Source organism: Vigna angularis, chromosome 3 (genome assembly GCF_016808095.1).
Source record: "Vigna angularis cultivar LongXiaoDou No.4 chromosome 3, ASM1680809v1, whole genome shotgun sequence".
Classification (NCBI taxonomy): domain Eukaryota; kingdom Viridiplantae; phylum Streptophyta; class Magnoliopsida; order Fabales; family Fabaceae; genus Vigna; species Vigna angularis.
The window spans coordinates 16,262,427-16,280,717 of record NC_068972.1 but is presented as its reverse complement, the minus strand read 5'-3'; the positions used below and the strand labels follow the sequence as shown (position 1 = coordinate 16,280,717).

General features: G+C 30.6%; 2 protein-coding genes across 6 annotated transcripts; both read right to left on the bottom strand.

Annotated features, from left to right (window-relative positions):
* Positions 1-2,156: 2,156 nt before the first annotated feature.
* LOC128195738 (pentatricopeptide repeat-containing protein At5g64320, mitochondrial-like) lies at positions 2,157-7,434 on the bottom strand. Of its 3 annotated transcripts, none has more exons than XR_008247547.1 (2): positions 4,805-7,426; positions 2,157-2,925 (listed from the first exon to the last, which is right to left on the bottom strand). XR_008247547.1 is itself a non-coding variant. In XM_052874134.1 (2 exons), exon 2 carries the CDS (start codon positions 6,941-6,943, stop codon positions 5,078-5,080), a length of 1,866 nt encoding a protein of 621 aa, XP_052730094.1. In that variant the 5' UTR covers positions 6,944-7,195; positions 7,294-7,434; the 3' UTR covers positions 2,157-5,077. The 3 variants fall into 3 exon arrangements, 2 of the variants coding, with proteins under 2 accessions (XP_052730094.1, XP_052730095.1); XM_052874134.1 differs by having other exon boundaries at positions 2,157-7,195; positions 7,294-7,434; XM_052874135.1 differs by having other exon boundaries at positions 2,157-6,117; positions 6,253-7,428.
* Positions 7,435-12,494: 5,060 nt separating this feature from the next.
* Positions 12,495-17,831, bottom strand: LOC128195737 (uncharacterized). Of its 3 annotated transcripts, none has more exons than XM_052874133.1 (4): positions 17,174-17,831; positions 13,814-14,848; positions 13,423-13,681; positions 12,495-13,337 (listed from the first exon to the last, which is right to left on the bottom strand). In XM_052874133.1, exons 1-4 carry the CDS (start codon positions 17,436-17,438, stop codon positions 13,154-13,156), a joined length of 1,743 nt encoding a protein of 580 aa, XP_052730093.1. In that variant the 5' UTR covers positions 17,439-17,831; the 3' UTR covers positions 12,495-13,153. The 3 variants fall into 3 exon arrangements, with proteins under 3 accessions (XP_052730093.1, XP_052730092.1, XP_052730091.1); XM_052874132.1 differs by having other exon boundaries at positions 13,423-14,107; positions 14,234-14,848; XM_052874131.1 differs by having other exon boundaries at positions 13,423-14,848.
* Between the last annotated feature and the right edge of the window lie 460 nt (positions 17,832-18,291).

Here is an 18,291-nt window from a genome sequence, read left to right as displayed (position 1 = left end):
AGAAATTGAAATCCATAGTATTTGAGTTATTTACAGCTGAATTCTCTTAATTTCTCAAATAGTTGTTTAGATAGAGTAATTGAAATATCTTGTATTTTAGTTTTCACGTTTGGATCAAGCAGTTCAATTACTCTTTTAAGGCAAACTCAACTTCATATTTAAGCTCGAGTTATGTCTCGACTATCGACCTGGAGCGACTCGGATTGACCACCGACTCAGATCAACTCGAGTCAACTTTTATTTTGGACCAACTCAATTCAACCTTTGTTAGTGGAGTGAACATGAATGAAATTTCAAATTTCTTATATTTTTTAGAGTTGAAATTATTCTATTTTATTCATTTGAAATATTTTTCATAAAAAAATTAAATTTGAATTTCTTTCTAATTATTTTATCCAAACAAATCATTTTAGTGTAATAAGTTTTAAATTCTTTAAATAAATAAATTATCCTTCTAAATTACTTAATCCAATCACAACTTAAATTCTCTCTAATGTGATAGAGTCGCAACGGGTATCAATCCAATAAATCTCCAATTTTAGTAGCTAAATTGTGTTATGTTATCCATGAAAACTAAAGCAAATGTTGGAGGAAAATACAGAAGATGCTATCTACTCTAGCACAGTGCAATAAACTCAAGAAAAAAAAAACTAAAAACGATGCATGAAAATGCTCAAATCAATACTTGAATGATGTAATATGATGAATGAATATGAAAAACACCTAGAAAATATGAATAGAAAATAATTTGGCTCCTAAATATACCTAAAACAATGCAGCAACATGAAACCCAAAACTGTTGGTGAAAAGTACTGAATGAAAATCTAACTTTCACTAGGTGTTTGATGAAATGCATGTGAGAACCAAAATTGTGTTTTACGCAAAACTAATGCATGGAACATATTTCAATGATTATTAACATGCAATGAATGTATTTAAAACTGTCAAAACACTCATAAATCTTAATTTCACACTTCTAACCAATTTTTGGCAGCAAATGGGCTAAAATAGTGCATCAGTATCTTTTACAGCAAATGTGATATGCATAAAATGGGTCCATATGATATATGATGCATGAATTCATGATATGAAATATTATAAAAATCTAAAACAATGTAGAAATATGAATTACCAAACTATTTGATGAAAATTTTACAAGAAACGCTAATATGCACAATGTGTTCGACAAAATGCCTAATAGAACTACAATGTGATTTATACAATGGAGATGATTGAAACAAGTTTAGATCACTAAAATAATGTATGATATGAATTTAGAAATGTTAAACTACTCAAAATCCACAAAATCATCCTCTAAACCAGATTTGGCAGCCAATGCAAGGTGTATCAGCATTACAGGAAAATTAACAGCAAAAAGGGTCTAGTGTGGTCTGTGATGAATAATGTATTTCTATGTCATGCTATGAATGTAAACATGATATGAATATACAAAACTCCTAAAATTAACCAACTAGGAAACCCAACTATAGGGTAAGAACTGGAAAATGAGGATTAGAACTGTAATTAGATGTATAGACATGAATATAATATGGAAACAAACAATCATGAAACAGTGATTAGAAATGAAAGTAAAACAGAAACTAAAAGTCATCATTCAAACCCAAGATAGAACTATTGGCACAGGATGTAACAAACATAACTACCAAAACTGGAAAAAATAGAGATCTGAGACAGAACTGGAACTAACTATCAGAACAAGTTTAAAATGATTAAAATGCAATGTTGAAAGTGAGATTAAACTGGAAAACAATTGCAGAAAGTAAATCATATGTAAAACTGGAAATCAAAGAAAACAACATGAAGGCAGTAGCATAAACAGATAAAAACTGTCTAAACCAGAATTTCAAAATTGAATTAATGTCCACTAAGATTCACTCATGCTAGCCCGGGTCAATTCTGACCTCTTGGTGTTTAATTAGTCACATTGTGCTCACTAGAACATCAGCATGAATCCATAACCGAGTCTAGTTAAAATGCAAGAGTGAGACCCAAATCTTCATCTATAAAACCTGAGTTTCTGATTTAGAAGGAAGAAACTAACACAATGCATTGAAATATAAATGGGAATGACTTAAACTCAGAAATTAAAGACAAGAACAGTAAAGAAATCTGTAAAAGTGCAAAGGAAAGTAAAATTGCATGAAAAACAGAATTGGATTGAATAAACCTGGTTCAAAATTACAAAGTACAATGAAGTTTGGTTGCCTTTGCTCACATTGTAGTCTAAGACAGCCAAGAGCTCCAAGGCAAATGTTCTCTCAAACTCAGAACTACTTTAGAGAAACTGTATTGTAAACTATACTACTGAAAATATTATAAACCCTACTAAGAAAGCCATATTGTAAACAAGTTTCTACATGAACACCCAAGTCTTTTTATATAGGCTGAAAGTGAAGTCCAAAACTGAAAAGGGAAGAGACAAACTGATTGCACAGGTCATGATTACACTAAGCTCAGACTAAGTTCCTTAACTGCTTTTACTGGTTACTCCAGTTACAAGTCTTCAGGTCAACTGACTTTTCCAGCTCCAAAGAATCAGCTACATGTTAGACTGGTTGTCCTAAGTTGCTTTAGTTGAAGCTAATCTGCCCACTCCACTTCCAACTGGCTGCAGCAAGTAGCCCTCACTGGTTAGACAGGTTACACGTCCAGGTACAGCCCTTCTTCACTTGACAGGTTCAGCTCCCAACCAATCAGCTCTTAAGTGACGTTGACAGTCTTGTCCAGGTTCCATTTTCAGCTTTTCCAGGCAGGTGTAGGTTACTGCTGTCTTTTCCAGCTCCCACTCTTCATAAGTGACCTTTGGCAGCAGGTCAGCACTTGTCAGTCTTTGGCTACAGCAGGTCATTTTATTAACTGAATTCTTCACTGCACTAAATTCTCACAGCACCTAAAATCCACAAGCTGAAAATTCATACAAGAATTATTAAGCACATAAAAACGAAAATTTTCTCTGCACTAAAAATCAAAGGCTGAATTATATGTACAAACTAAACTAGGATGAATCCTCATCTCACTACTCAACTGCTACTGTTATGAACAAAAAGAAGCACCAAACAAAGCATCAAGATTTCCAAACAGGCTGAAAACAGGCCAAGCAAGTAAAGCAAAGTAATATTCATTCAAAAATCAGTTCATAGATCAGAATCACAGCCTCACAAGTCAGTGTATATCTCATCCTCTCATGGGTATGAGGTTAGTGTTTATCCATCAGCATATTACATCATGAATCTAGCACCAGCATAAGCTTGAAGAGCCTCTAACATTGCTACTCATTATCAACACAACTGAAGATCAATAGGACTTTAATCAAGCTTCACAAATTCAGTGTAAGATATGGAAAATTATTCAAAGCTAAAGCACTAAAGATTAAGTGTAATATCATGCTCTAAAAGATTCACAGATTCAGCCATCACTCTCTTTCATTTTTTTCTTTTCATTCTTTTTCAGCTTTTCTCTTTTGAAACTTAGCCACATTTTTTTTTCCTTTTCTCATCTAATCTTTCTTTCTCAAACCACTTACACAATTTTCAGCACTTTCAAATTGATATAATTGTTATAGCAAACTCCCCCACACTTGAATTTTACCAAAATCCAAAACAGTTCCAGAGCCCCTTCACAGCTCAATAATAAGGTATGGCATGGTTTTTCTGGTCTAAGGGCTTGAAATGAGCAGGTCAATCACAAGAACATGTCAAACAGGCTCAGAAATTGGGTTCAATGGGAAAAATTGCAAGGTAGACTTTATTTAGTCAAGTGGATAAAGAAACAACAATGGCCTATATCACATCAAGAGTTGCAACTGAAAACAAGCTATGTCAACTAGAGTCAATTCAAGTTCTTCCAAACACTAGAAATCATGAGTGCATCATATACAAGAAGGAAACAGTAATATGGCTCAAGTCTGACAAGGTCAAATCTGTCAAACTGATCTAGAACTGAAGTTATCATGAAAAATCTACTCTACTATCAATGAATGACTGAAGTTATCATGAAAAATCTGTAAACAAATTTTATAACAGCAAAAGAAGTTCAAAACTAAAAGCTACTATTCAAATCAGCAAAAGAATTATCTAAACCAGTCTAAAAAACAGCAAAAGAAACTAAAAACAGAATCAAAATACTCAAAACCTCAAGTCAGTACAAGAAATAAAAAACTGGTTAGTCAAAACTGTTAGCTAAACACTAGCAAAATCCAGGTTAGTGACTGATGAACTCAGCAAAAAGGGTTAGTGAAACTAAAAAGGGTTAGCCAAAACTGACCATGTCAGAAAAAAGAGTTAACAGAACTGGTTAATTAAAACTGGTTAGCAAAACTCAAACTGCATATTGGACTAAACAAAATACTACTACTATAATATCAAAACTAAGCTAGTTACCATCTAAAAACAATAAATAATACTCAAAAATACCAAGAGAAATTCAAAGTAGCAAGTAAGACTCAAAATAGAAAAATAGAATCAAAAGAGGAGATAAGACTCAAAAACAGCAGTACTGCACTTATCTACTCCTAAAAACAGCAAATGGTTCAAATATGACTAAAAGAAAAGCAATCAAGAGTGTAAAACAGCAAAAAGAAGTTTAAAAGCAGCTAAAATAGATAGCAATCAGCAAAAGAAAATCAGCACAAAAGCAAAAAAGAAACCATTCCCCCCACCCTTAAATCACACATTGTCCTCAATGTGCAAGGGGAGCAATCTGGAAACAGCAAAGGGAGTACAGAATTAAGTATAAAATGCAGAAAGAAAATTGTTCTGAGGTAATGAAAAAGAAAAAGAAAAACCGGAATGAAAACTCTGAAGCTGAAGTGCACTAGTCTTCCACTACTGGTTCTGTCATATCCTTGGATTTCTCACTGGCTGAGCAGGAATTGCTCCAGATTTTTGCTGAACCAACTCACTCACAGCAGTAGCTAGCTGACCAATCTGTGTCTTCAAGTCTTGAATGGTAGCTTCTACGGATGTCTCTTTTCACTTGGTGCTGTGGTGCAAAAGTTTGTGGTCTGAACTGTTGAAAATGACCAGGATTAAGATTCTTTTTACACAATGCTGAAGTATCATGTATCCCCGAGGCCTTCGGCAAGAATATTGCTAACAGAATCTAGTGAGGCAGAATCGTCAAACAACATTGCTTGAGTCATTCCTTTTCTAACATCAGATCCAATCAATAGATTATGAGTGGTTGCATCAGGAACCCAACCTTTTTCTAACATTGAGTCTAGTAATCGACGGGCCTCGTGTTCCCTACCCTCTTTCAACAGGCCAGTTATCAGTAAGCCATACATTGCTGAATTCAAAATGTCCCCACATGAAATTCTATCAATTGCACTAGAAATCATAGATAACTGAGAATGATTGGCCATGAATAACAGTTGATCAAATAGTTTGTCTGGATCAGGTGTTAGACCTTCATTGATCATTGTATTGAAAAATAAAACACATTCCTTTATTTTGTTTTGTCTACTCATACTTTGAATAAGAATACAATATGCTTCCAGGTCAAGATTACTGCCCACCATCAACATTTGCGAGAGGAATGCTAACAAATCTTCTGCCCTCCTTGATCTTAACAACAACTGCATGATAGCAGTGTGTGTGGCAATACAGCAAGAAATAGCACAAAAACAAGCTAATTGCCATAGTCTTATGGCTTCTTTGACCTGTCCAGAGTCACAGACACATTTTATCAATTTGTAGAAGGCCAAGGAGTGAAGAGAGCATCTCTTCATTGACATATAGTGAAACACTTCCATGGCATCTTCAGAATGTTTGATGTCACAGAGACCACCAACTAGTTCAGAATATGAGGCAAAATCTAAAATCCAGCATCTGGCGCAAATTTGATGAAATAGTTTCATTGCTTCTTCATACTTGCCCAATCTACAGTTGCCAATTACAAGAGCAGAATATGTTGCACAGTCAAGAATAACAAATGATTTGATCATCCTGCCAAGAAGTATATGTGCCTTCTTGATGTCTTCATTCTCACAAAACCATCTAATGAGAATGTTCCAAGATTCACAATCTGCAATGTGTCTCTCAGACATTGTCTCCAGCAGAACATTTGCTGCCAGAATTTCACCAGCATTACAGCAACCTTCAAGCAATGTATTGAAAGGAGCAGTTTCATGAACTTGTCTATTTTCTAAAAACACTATAGCCTCCTTAATTTTCCCTAATTCACAGAAGCAATTCATTATATCAACAAGAACATAATGCTTTGGTGGCATACCACTTTCTATCATCTCATTTATAAGGGCAACAGCAGAATCCAACTGCAAGTTGTTGCAAAAACACCTTACTAGAACCTCATAAATGAAAGAATCTGGCTCAAGATCAGAATCTTTCATCATTCTAAACAACTTCACAGCCTCCTCTATTTTATTTTCTCTGCAAAACAGAGGTATTATGCAGGTATGAAAACTCAAATCTGGTTGACATTGAACTTTGAACATTTGTTCTAAAATAATAGCAGCTTCATCCACTCGACCATTTTCAATGAGAGCCTTCACAAGAATCTCAAACGTCTTCGTATTTGGATTGCACCCTTTATTTTTCATTCTCCTAAATTGATCCAAACCTAAGTCAATCTGATTGGTGGCAAACAATGCCTTCATCAAACAATTCAAAGTTTCAACTGTGGGTAACACACATGCCTTCATCATCTCTTTATAAACAAACAACGCCTTTTGAAATTCTCTACCCTTTCCTCCCACAAGAGCACGCAATAAAGCATTAAAAGCTTCAATGGGCAGTCTATACCCACCCAAATTCATGTTCACTAAGACTGTAATAGCTTCTTCAATCCTACAATGCTCCACAAATGAGTGAACCAATCTCACAAAGGCTTCTTCAGTACCAGGGCACCTATCCTTGGCCATTTTATCACAAAAATCCCTCATCTCCACAACTTTCCCAGCCATACCCAGTTTCAAAACTATCCTATAATATGTGTTCGAAGTGTGATGAAAACTCTTTTGCCTTGAAGCCCAATTGAAAATCCTAACCGCTGAGTTCAAATCATTTGTACGGTCCAAGATCCGGATTAAGTTGTCAGGGGCAAGCTTATTTCTCAAAAAGTTGAGATTTCGTTCAAATTCAGATGAATCCTTGAGTTTAACAATCTCAGGGTTTCTGAAATATCTGCAATACAGCTAGAAGAGAAATAAACCCATCTGAAGAATCGAGTAGGATATGTCAAAGATGGAAGCTTTATTGCCATGGAACAAAGTCAAAGAATAATTGAAGAGATGGGAAAAATTGAAACCCTGACCTGAGAAGGATATTTGTCGTCAATCATGTATGGAATAAAATTTCAGAAGGAGGGAGTTCAGTAGGTTCTCAAGGAAACAGGAACACAGCAAATTTTGTGATTGTAAAAGTTTTATTTTTCAAAATATGTCTGTGATGATTTAGGTCTTCCTGGTTGATTACGCTTAAATTTTGGAGTTTTTCTAAAATATTTGAATGATTATATGTAAGCTTTTTATACCAACATGATCTGAATTAAAAAAAAAAACAGAAATAAGTTAGGTTAATAACTTTTTATTAAACTTTTTTCGAGTTTTCAATTTATTTCTTTGATATAAATTTAACCAATCTTAGTTTCTAAAAGATTTTCATTCATGTTTTATTAAAGAAAATAGAGAGCAAAAAAATAGATGCAAAATAAGTAAAAATAAAATGAAAAAATTAGTATAATATTTTCATTCATGTGTTTACACTTGTAACCAATAGAAATGGTTGTTTCACACAAGTATTAAATAGTTTCTTGTTATTTGCATCTGTCATCAAATGTTTACTAAATTGTTGAGTTTGCTCAAAACAAATATGCTAAATGGCTTCTTCTTTTTTCCATACCAAACCGGTTTTTTTACTTAGTTGTTTTGTTTTAGAAAGTAATTTATCAAATTTTATTGGGTAATTATGTTTAAAAATATAAAAGCAAAAATACAAGAAATAAATGTTTAAATTAGTCCCTGAAACGATGGAACAGTGTGCGATAGGTGTGATAAAAAATTTATATGAATTCTTGAATGATTATTTTTATTATATATGTTATTTCGTTAATAAGACTTTTAATAAAGTATAAAATACACAAAAAGAAATATAACGAGTAAATATTTAAGCTGGTATTAGGAGTGGACAAATAGAATTGAACTGCACTGTATTATTAAAATATATATTGAACTAAAAATCAATTTGTATAAACTGAACTGAGCTATACTAAATTGAACTAAACTACAATATATACTAATTTTAAACTGAATTATACTAATTTTAAATCGAATTGTACTAATTTTTAAACTGAATTCTACTAGTTTTTAAACTGAATTGTACTAATTTTTAAACTGAATTGTATAGTTTTTAAACAAAATAGTATAACAATACATGTTCTTTTTAATTGAAATTTATTTTAATATTTATTTTATTTTATTCATAAGTGTCTTACAAATTAACTTTTTAATTATTTGATATTATTATTTTCTATTTTATTTATATTTCTTTTATTATTATATGTATATGGAAATTATTTTATTATTTATTTATTTATTTAATTTTATTTAATTTTTTATTTTTTTATTTATATTTATTTTTTCAGGAATATTATTTTACTTTTATATTTATTTTTTTAATTTTTTATTTATATTTTTTTGTTTTATATGTGTATATAATTTATTTTATCTTTTTATCTACTTATTTTATTTTAAAATAATTTTTTATTTATATTTATTTTGTTCCCTCGTAAAATTGTTTTATTAATCAATTATTTATTATTTATATTTTATTATGTAAAAATTAAACTAATATTTATTAATTATTATAATATAATAAAAGATGATACTAAAAATTTACTCTTAATAAACGTTTGTTAATTTTTTTGTCATTTGATATTTCTATAATATTAATTATTTTTGCTACATTACTATTTTTTTTATGATATTTCATTATATATTCATTTAATAAAATTTAACGTTAAAAAATATATTTTAGTTTTAGTATGTAAAATACTATCATTTAAAAATAATAATATTGATATTTATTTTAAAGTAAGTTGATTTTTAAAATAAATAGTTATTTTAGTGTGTGCGCTTACACACATTTTAATATCATTAAAAGTTTTTTTAATATACTTTTACATATTTAATAATATGTTAAAGAATATAATATATTTAAAGTATTATTTTTTTTATATAGTCTTTTTTTTATGATTTATATTACTTAATAATTTAATAAAATTAAATTAAAAAATATATATTTTACTTTTATTACTTAAAATAATATTATTTAAAAAGTAATATATGTTTATTGATGAAAAAATAAAAAAATTTGTGATAAAAAAATTGTCTTAAAAAATTCATTATTAATTTTTTATTTTAACGGTTTCTTTTATTAATATTTTATTATTAAATAACGTTTTTTTAACCGGACGGAACAATTGAACGGGAACTAGAAAAGAGAAAAGAGTAGATAATTGAACTGAAACTCTTATAAGTTCAGTTTTTAAAAACTAAACCATAAAATAGTATACTGAACTTTTAGTAAAAGTAGATCACTTTTTTTAAATATAATATAGTATAGTTAATTATAGTACAGTACATATCAGTTATTTTTTTCCAACTCTAGCTGGTATTCATGGGTGCTGTAGTGAAGGATGGAGATTTTCTATAATTTTCATGCAAATGAGTTTTTGAATCATTCATCTTCTTACTTGTAGGCCAATATAGTGAGAGTACTTCATCTTAATTTTAATTGGCTCTTTGTGCTTTTCATGATGCTATGTATTAAAGAGTTAAAAAAGTTAATCGCGTAACCAACAGTTCCTTTCATTCTCAAATTTTCCAAATTTTCCTTTATTTTTCTTTGAAAATTTTGAATTCGGATCTTTCTAATTTTTTTTAGACATTTTCAATATATTTATTCTTAATTGATGTGATTAATTTTTTTTTTACTTAATCTCTTAAAGATTTTTTTTTTTCTGTAAATAATGAAACTTGTGTTCATTGTTTTTCAAATTGTAAGATAGTTTGTTTATACAGGGTATAACATTTCAAACAATAGTCTTTTTCTTTTATTATTTTACATAACATTCTTTCATTTAAAAAGTATAGGTATTTTTTATTTATTATGTAAAAAGAAAAAAAAAACTATTCTTGTGTGTAAGAGTCTAAAAGATTGTAATTTAGAATTTATAATGTAATTAATATTGTGATTAAAATAATATGATTGAATTATTTTAGTATTAAAAATTTTAAATATAAATAAACTTTTTATAAACTAGTTTTATTATTTAAACATATTCTTTCTAAAAAAAAATTCTTATATTTCTTTTTTTCTCTTTAGGTTTTCTTACATTTTGTTCATATATTTGAAGATCAGAAATTGTTCGAATAATTCTTATTCTGTTGGATTAATTTCTCTGATAGAGTATGTTGGTTTTTTGTCTATTTTCTTGGTATGTATGTTCTTCCTCTATATGTGAATAATTTTGGTTCGCATATAGTATTTGAGTCTTCTATATAAGTATTTGCTGCTCAGTTGTTATAATAGTGTACTTTGATAATTTTTATGTTGTTACTATGTATAAATAGGATATCATGTAAGCTTGAAGCGATTTCAGATTCCTTAGAACAATTTCATCTGTCTTTCAAGTGAGTGAAGTTAATTACATAATTTTTATGTGATTGATACGTATAACGGTTAATTGTATGCTTTCAGGTAAGAGAAGCTAATTACATAATTTTTATGTGATTGATATCTTGTAAATGCTAATTGTCTGCTTATACTGTATTGAATTGAAATTAGGGTTTTGAATTGGCTTACCTGAATTGTATGATAAATTGAGAATGATGCTTGATTGGTATTGCAGATAATATTGTTTGAATTAATGAGGATAGTGTAATTTGGAATTTGGTATGTTTTAACATTTGTGATAGTTGTTGAACTATTGGCAGGGTTGGCCAAATATGTGGTGAGAGGTGCAAGAGGTCGTACTCTAGGGTCTTTACCTTGGTCAAAGATATCAACAGACTAACCTTATGTGTGATATGGTGAAACTCATTGACAATGAGTTTTCTAATAAGTAAAGGTCAGCACAAGTGCATACTCACTAGAGTTAGATATTAATACATGTATCCATTGAGTCTAATGTGAGTCTTTATATGTGATATGATTGTTATTATTTATGAATGAGTTATATGTGATAATGTCTCTATGTTTGTTTTATGAATACTCCTTTTGCATATTAGTTTATTTTTTCTTTTATGTTGTTCTTTCTTTTGTGTAGTTCTTGTCTATATGTGTTGTTTTTGTCTATGTGTTTTTTTTGCAATAATTATCATAAATGGTGTGAGTATAAGATGAGGCAACAGTTGATCATGTGCATGATGCAGGTGATGCAACAATTTAATTACTAAGTGAATCTAGTGGTGTATAGTCGTTTTTGAATAACTTTATGATTCTCTTTGTTTTGATGTAGTATATTTTAGTTGTATAAAAGCTGTATATATATTTTTAGTATCATAGTTGTATTTTGGATAACTGGAATAACATTAAATATTTTGAATTATTTGTTTATAGATATTGAATATGCAATATTTCTTTTAATAATTATATGTCATTAAATGCGATGTTACATTGTTTTATATGATTTTTTTTCTTATGTTCATCTCGAAATATTGATCTTAAAAAAAAATAAAGAAGACAATAATTATAGAATATGTGAATTTTAAGATTTGTTTTCCTGTTGTGAACTAATTATTTCTTTGAACCTTGATAGACATTGTTTCCAAAACTAGATTACTCATTTTATTATTGGTGTGAGATTCTTGATTAAACCGAATCTTACCAAAACTTGTAAACATATAATTATAAAATTATTAATTTGCATGGTCACAAATTTTGATAAGACTCGTTCATGAACTTGTATTTGATGTTTGGTGAACAAATAGATTAAGTTGGAATTAGGTTATGTGGTTTCGTATTTATTTGAATAAATTGAGTCCGATTTTTCTTTTGGTAAGAAGTTGAAGCTTAGCAAACCTGCACTCAAATTTTGTCTTGTCCCAAACAAGTTTTACACTTATAATACAAGGATTTTGGAAAAATTGTAGTTTTAGTCTTTTAAGTTAAAAATAATCTTAATCATCGTATTTAAGAAAACGATTTTAGTTTATATTTGATAATTAGTTAACAGCAACAACAGATCATTATTGTATAATTATAAAATTATGAAGAATTATTTTATAACTTTAAAATTATAAAATTTAAAATTTATAAAATTACATAACGACAACTATTCAAAGTCAGTAAATAAGAAAAATATAATTTTGTCAAGTCAGTACATGAAAAAAAAAGAACTTTATTAGGGCATCAACATTCACTCAAGTGCTACGTGAAAATATTGGAAACACAACAATATTGTATTGGACTAGACAAACTTAATGGGATTTTGATGCCAATATCAGGACTAACTTAAAAGAAAAAAAGTTTATAATAATTAGGCTTCATCAACGATATGGTATACTGTGTTTACACACAAATGAAAGGCAGAAGGAGCATACACCTATCCCAACTGAATGGCCTAAATTCCCAATTATGATTTGAGAAATATGCCAAAAGCCAACTCCAAGTAAAGCATGAACATTAAAAATCACAACTCTACAAGCACCATTTGCGCAAGTGATATTGAAAGCATTTTGGTTCCACGATCATCGATCATTTTCAAAAACTCCATGTAGTGATTTGTTCATAAGTAGAAGCCAAAGTTTTGAGGCGGGCATATTCGTTACCAGATAGATCCACTGCGATGTATAAGAAACCAGTGGCTGAGAATTTGTAACCTCAGCAGCAACCAGAAGAGACTTTATGGTTTGTATGTTTCAAGTTTCAGGTTTCATTTCTTGTCCAAAAGCTAATTTCCTTTGCCCCTTCAACAGAACGGAAGAACCTTACCAGTAATCATATCTGTTAGCTATAGCATTCAAGGTACTTGTATACCACAGCTCTTTATTACTAACTACCTTTGTTTAGCAGTAGAAAGAGAGGTTTATCCAGATAATTTCCGATGTCCTAATCAAACTGGCTGCTAATATATTTGGTAACTTTTCATTTTGCTGACATGCCTTTTGGAGTTATTTGCATGCTATGACCTCCGAATCACATTTCTCTGCAAGGGTGATGTTAACTGGTTGCCAGCCCAATTGTTGATGCACAATCCATTTTTTATAGGAAATCGCTAAACTCAAAATCTGTAGGACATCACCCAAAGCATGATCTTTCAAGCACATATTCTTAATCACAATACCTGCTTCGTACCTGGGGAAAAGACAAAATATATAAATATAATGAGAAGCAGAAAATTTTGAGTAGCTGAAAATAAACTAAATTATAGTATCCTTACTTGCACTGAGTATTCATTATTGCCAATCTTCCAGGAGAAGTAGCTAGAAATTTTTTTATTTTGTTCCATGTCTCTTTTGAGTGCTTCTTAGGATTACCACCCAGAGTGCATACAGACTTCCAAACTTGATCATTCTTACCAACAAACAACTCCAAAGCACCTACATTCTGCTTCGCTACCATCTGCTGCTCAACAGCAATCTCCAGAGCCTTCTTGACATCTGTATTGCGATGCTTGGGATCTCCAAATCGAATACAATCTGTTATATTTGACTCAGTTGGCTTAATTTTTTCAGTTTGCAGTATGTTCAAGGCAAGTAAAACAACCCCTATAAGATCTTGGACGTGCTCAGAAGATTTAGGAGATTCTGGAGATCCCCACATACCATTACCTGGAAGATTATTATTACCCACGGTTGCTGATGATGAAGTTCGGTGTTCTGGCCCATGTGCATAGCCATTATACAAATTTCGTGCGTTCTGTATCATGTGCCCATCTGCTTCATCAATAGATTTAACAGGATTTGGAGAATTACTGCAAGAACTCCGTTCCAAGTCCCCGTTCAATTGATTAACAGGGTGCGGATCGTGAGCATTACTAAGATATCCAGAAATATTACCAGTATCTGGTACCTTCGTAAGTGGTGCTGCAGAGAAGCTGGGCCCACCAGTCCAAGCCGGCACTACTGAAGTTCCAAAACTAATGGAATTTAGAGAAAATGAATTGCTTGGTGAAAAAGGAGGCTCCAAAGGAAAAATATTTGATCTTAATGGTTGTGAATGTGGATTTTGATGATTGTCTTGTAGATTACCATTATTGACCCGCATTTGATCAGGAATGCCAAGAGTAAAATTTGGTGTAGAACCACTTGGGGGAACATTATGGGTATAATTGCCAGGTGGAGGAGAATTTATATTGCCATCATTTTCTTGAAGTCCAACTGGAGCTGGATTCTTGACCTTGGGTCCATTTGATTTATTTGACTTTCTCCCATTTGTCTTCCCATGATGTCTAGAATCAAGTTGCCTTGCTGTACCAGGAAATTTCTGATTTCCTGTATGAACTTCTGAATAGGATTCCAGATACTGCGGTATCTGAAAGGCATTATGGACTGGACTTTGTACGGAGTCAGAAGAGGATTGGATGTCATTATTACCAAGTTGTAGTGATTCACCATTCGTAAGGGGAGGTCCTCCAGCCAAGAGACTAGTCCAAAGCCACACACTCTTGGCAGCTGCTACTAGGGGTGCAGAAGCTTTCTTAGGCTGTGCAAGAAGAATATTATACCTCCTCAACCGCAGCTGATGAAGAGCATTGGAAAAGTCTCTATCACCAGATATTAATAAGTAATTAGCAGGTGCAGGATTGTCCACAGCCCAGAATAGCATGTCAACAAGAATCTTTTTGTCACTTGCATCTTTAACACCTGGCAGTAAAAACATGAAATCATTAATTACACGAATTCATTATTTGAAGTTCCCCATTATCAGGAAAGCAGATAGATTTGTAACAAATTATCCCGAGAGACTCCTAACAAGGCTCTTCAACAGAGAAGACTAACAAATTAGTAAACTCGTTGACAACCGCTTTATATATATATAATCATGCTTTATATTTTTTGTTAAATACTTAATCAAAATCAAATATAGAATCTATTGAACATTGATTTAACAAACAATACACACTTGTATACGGACTGTCATGAATTGGATTTTAGGAAATCCAAATATTTAGTTTAAATTTTGAATCCAAATCCATTTTTCCTACAAATTCTAATTTGGATGTTTATATATCCAAATATAAACATTTCGATCAAGTTTTAAATCTAAATCTAAATATCAAGTTTTAAATTCAAATCTATATTTTTATAAAAACAATCTAAAAACAATTTTTTTTTCTAAATCTAATTTTAAACTTAAATATATATTTTTTAAAATAATAGATTCTACTTCATTTAATATATAAAATATTAGAAAATATATTATCATAATTTAATAATATCAAAGACTAAAGATAATATATTATGTAAATTCTTAATATTAAAAGAAATACAACCATCTAAATATCAATATAATATCCAAACAAATAAAAAAAATTCACGTAATATCTATTTTCAGTTACAGAATTATTAAATTAAAAACTAATTATCATTTTCATATATATATATATAGACAAAAAAAGATACAGCATCACATATACATTATACATTACAATGCAAAAGAGAAAAAGCTTGTTCATGATGTCTAACCAATCGCATTTACAGGATCCTAATTGCACTTCTTTTAATATCACGTGTCTATTCATTCCAAAAACAAGACTTTTGTGAGCACGCTGTCAATTAAGATTGGAAATTTGGATTTTTTAATTTTTAAAATCCATATAAACAAAATGGAGATCTGATATGGAAAATGGATTAAAAATGGATAAAAAAACAGATTTAAGGGAATGGATCTTTAATGGAAAACACATACATTTAAGGGAATGGATCTTTAATGGATCAGAGCAGACCAAAATTAAAGAAGTCTAATACAAACAGATTTTTTGCCCACACAGCAATCCCGTATTATAATCATTATAAATAGATTGTCACCCTCTCGTATTATAAGGCTTTTTCACCATTCTGGTATAATTTCATTTTGAAATTACTTGGTACATGTTCTAAAAAAAAATTACTTGGACAAGTCTTGTCAAGTTTACACGACTTCACAACAAAGAAGTCGTATTAAATTGAAGCAACCTCAGATGAACTGTGTAAAGTTTGACTTTTATGAAAAATATATAAGTTGTGTTATGTTGATATGACTTTATTTCCAAAATAAAATAAACCGAGGTCGTATGTGATGATTTCAATTCATTTTATTTAAAACTGAAATCATCTCAAGTTGTAATGCTTGACTTTAGTTTATTTCATTCTAAAAATAAAGTAGTCTCTGCATGAAGAGACTTCATATGAAGTCGTGTTGTCCATCAGCAAACTTTTTTAGTAACTTTAAAATGAAATTACACCAATGGTGAAAAAATCGTATTATGATCATTATAAATAGACGGTCACCCCATAGGCTTCTCCAATTCCACATTTAATGTTTTGTTTGGTAGCAACAAAATAGGAATGGGAGGATGAAAATAGGAGTGAAAAGAATATTAGTTGTTTGACAGGATCCAAAAGAACCATATTCCCCTTTATTTCTCACTATTTCCATTCATTTTTTTAAAACTTCTATCTTCTTTATTTCTTTTGACTCTACCAACATGGTCCTAAAAGATAAGCAAGAACATCAAGAAAATCAAACAAACTAATATGGCAGAGAATTCAAGTACTGTTAGTTCTAAGCGAAAGTACATAGTGAAACTCTTCTCCCATTTATTTATATTTTTCTTATAATACAAAAAATATAACTTTTAATTGATCTGATTTAAATGGAGTGGTTTGATCATGTAATGCAATAAAAGATCCGTACGTTTATTCAAGGCTGGGTTACTAGAAACCTAAGAGTAATGCATCCTCCTTCCTGAACGGGAGTAGACAAGTCACAAAATCGATAATAATGATGATGATGATGATAAGCATAAAAACAAAATCTATGCTAACAAGTAAGTTAGTTCAGGTTATGTCAAGCGTGAAATTCGAGATCAATCATTTTGAAGGAATTGAATAGAATATTTGGATTTTCAGGAAAAAAAAAACCAAGTCAAAGCTATATAGGCAAGCATGTCAAGTTTGGGGGTTGGATAGAGATAAAAAATGGATTACCGGCGGGGACATGATTGAGGGAGATGCCGGTGCTGGAGAGGGCATGCTGAACGGAGGCAGTGATGCCAGTGGTATCGCCGTAAGCAGAGATGGAAACGGGGCCGCAATAATTCATCCGAACGAGAGCGGAGCTTATATTCTGCGCGATGGCGTGGGGATCGCACCCTTTGGGCACTTGACAGTTCTCTATGTCCCACCAAACCGAAGTCTTGACCAACGAGTACTGTGCCTCCGCAACCGCCGTCGCTGCTCCACCTCCGCCCATCTTACTGGTTCTGAAACCTTCCTTTAGTATCTACAGTTTGATGAAGTGAAAACTTGTCGCTCCAGTTACGATTGTGGAAGGGAACGTATCTGGTTGGGGATTAATGGGAAGGGAAGGGACTGTACTGTGCCCGTGTGATTTACGTGTTTGCCCTTTTAAGTTTGGAATACTTAGCGAAGAAGGAGAGAAGAAAAGAGAATGGGTGGGAAAAATGGGAATGAATTTGTATTTTTACTTTTCACATAAATTTGAGGATGAGTGAATAAATGAATGATGGAAGTGAATTTCAAAAATAAAGTATTTGTTATTGTTTTAAAAGATTTTAATATAATATGTAGTATATATTGTTATTATATTTATTTTTGTATTTTTCAGTTATATCAGCAAATATTAAAATTTGTTATTTGGAAAGTATATGTGTTTGATTCTGCTATGGAAAGTAGGTATGTGATAGAGTAATTTTAGGATTATTATGTGAAATATTAGTGGTGTTATCTTTGTATATATCAATAGAATCAGAGAATTTAAGAATTGACAAATTTAAATAAAATTTATTATTAATTTGATTTATTAGATAGATAAAAAAATTAATAAATAAAAATTTAAAATTATCAAATTATTCTTAATAATAAAAATAAAATAAAATTATATTTATGAGTTACATTTATTTTAGAAAAATTATTTGAAATACTAAAATTTTAAAAAGTTATAATAAATAAATAATATAATAAATTTTGATAACACTGAAAATTACGTTTAAATAATAATATTTTATTACTATATAATTTAGTCACGGGTATTAATTTTTATATTTATATGATTTTGATTGTTTTTTTAGACTTAATTATAGATT

What these genes read in the sequence shown, in the direction of transcription:
- LOC128195738 (XM_052874134.1), bottom strand. Translation starts at nt 6,943, where the DNA reads ATGGCTGGGAAAGTTGTGGAGATGAGGGATTTTTGTGATAAAATGGCC.
- LOC128195737 (XM_052874131.1), bottom strand. Translation starts at nt 17,438, where the DNA reads ATGGGCGGAGGTGGAGCAGCGACGGCGGTTGCGGAGGCACAGTACTCG. An exon ending in CCTCAATCATGTCCCCGCCG is followed by an intron (nt 14,849 to 17,173) that starts GTAATCCATTTT and finishes TTTTACTGCCAG; the next exon opens with GTGTTAAAGATGCAAGTGAC. An exon ending in ATAATGAATACTCAGTGCAA is followed by an intron (nt 13,338 to 13,422) that starts GTAAGGATACTA and finishes TCTTTTCCCCAG; the next exon opens with GTACGAAGCAGGTATTGTGA.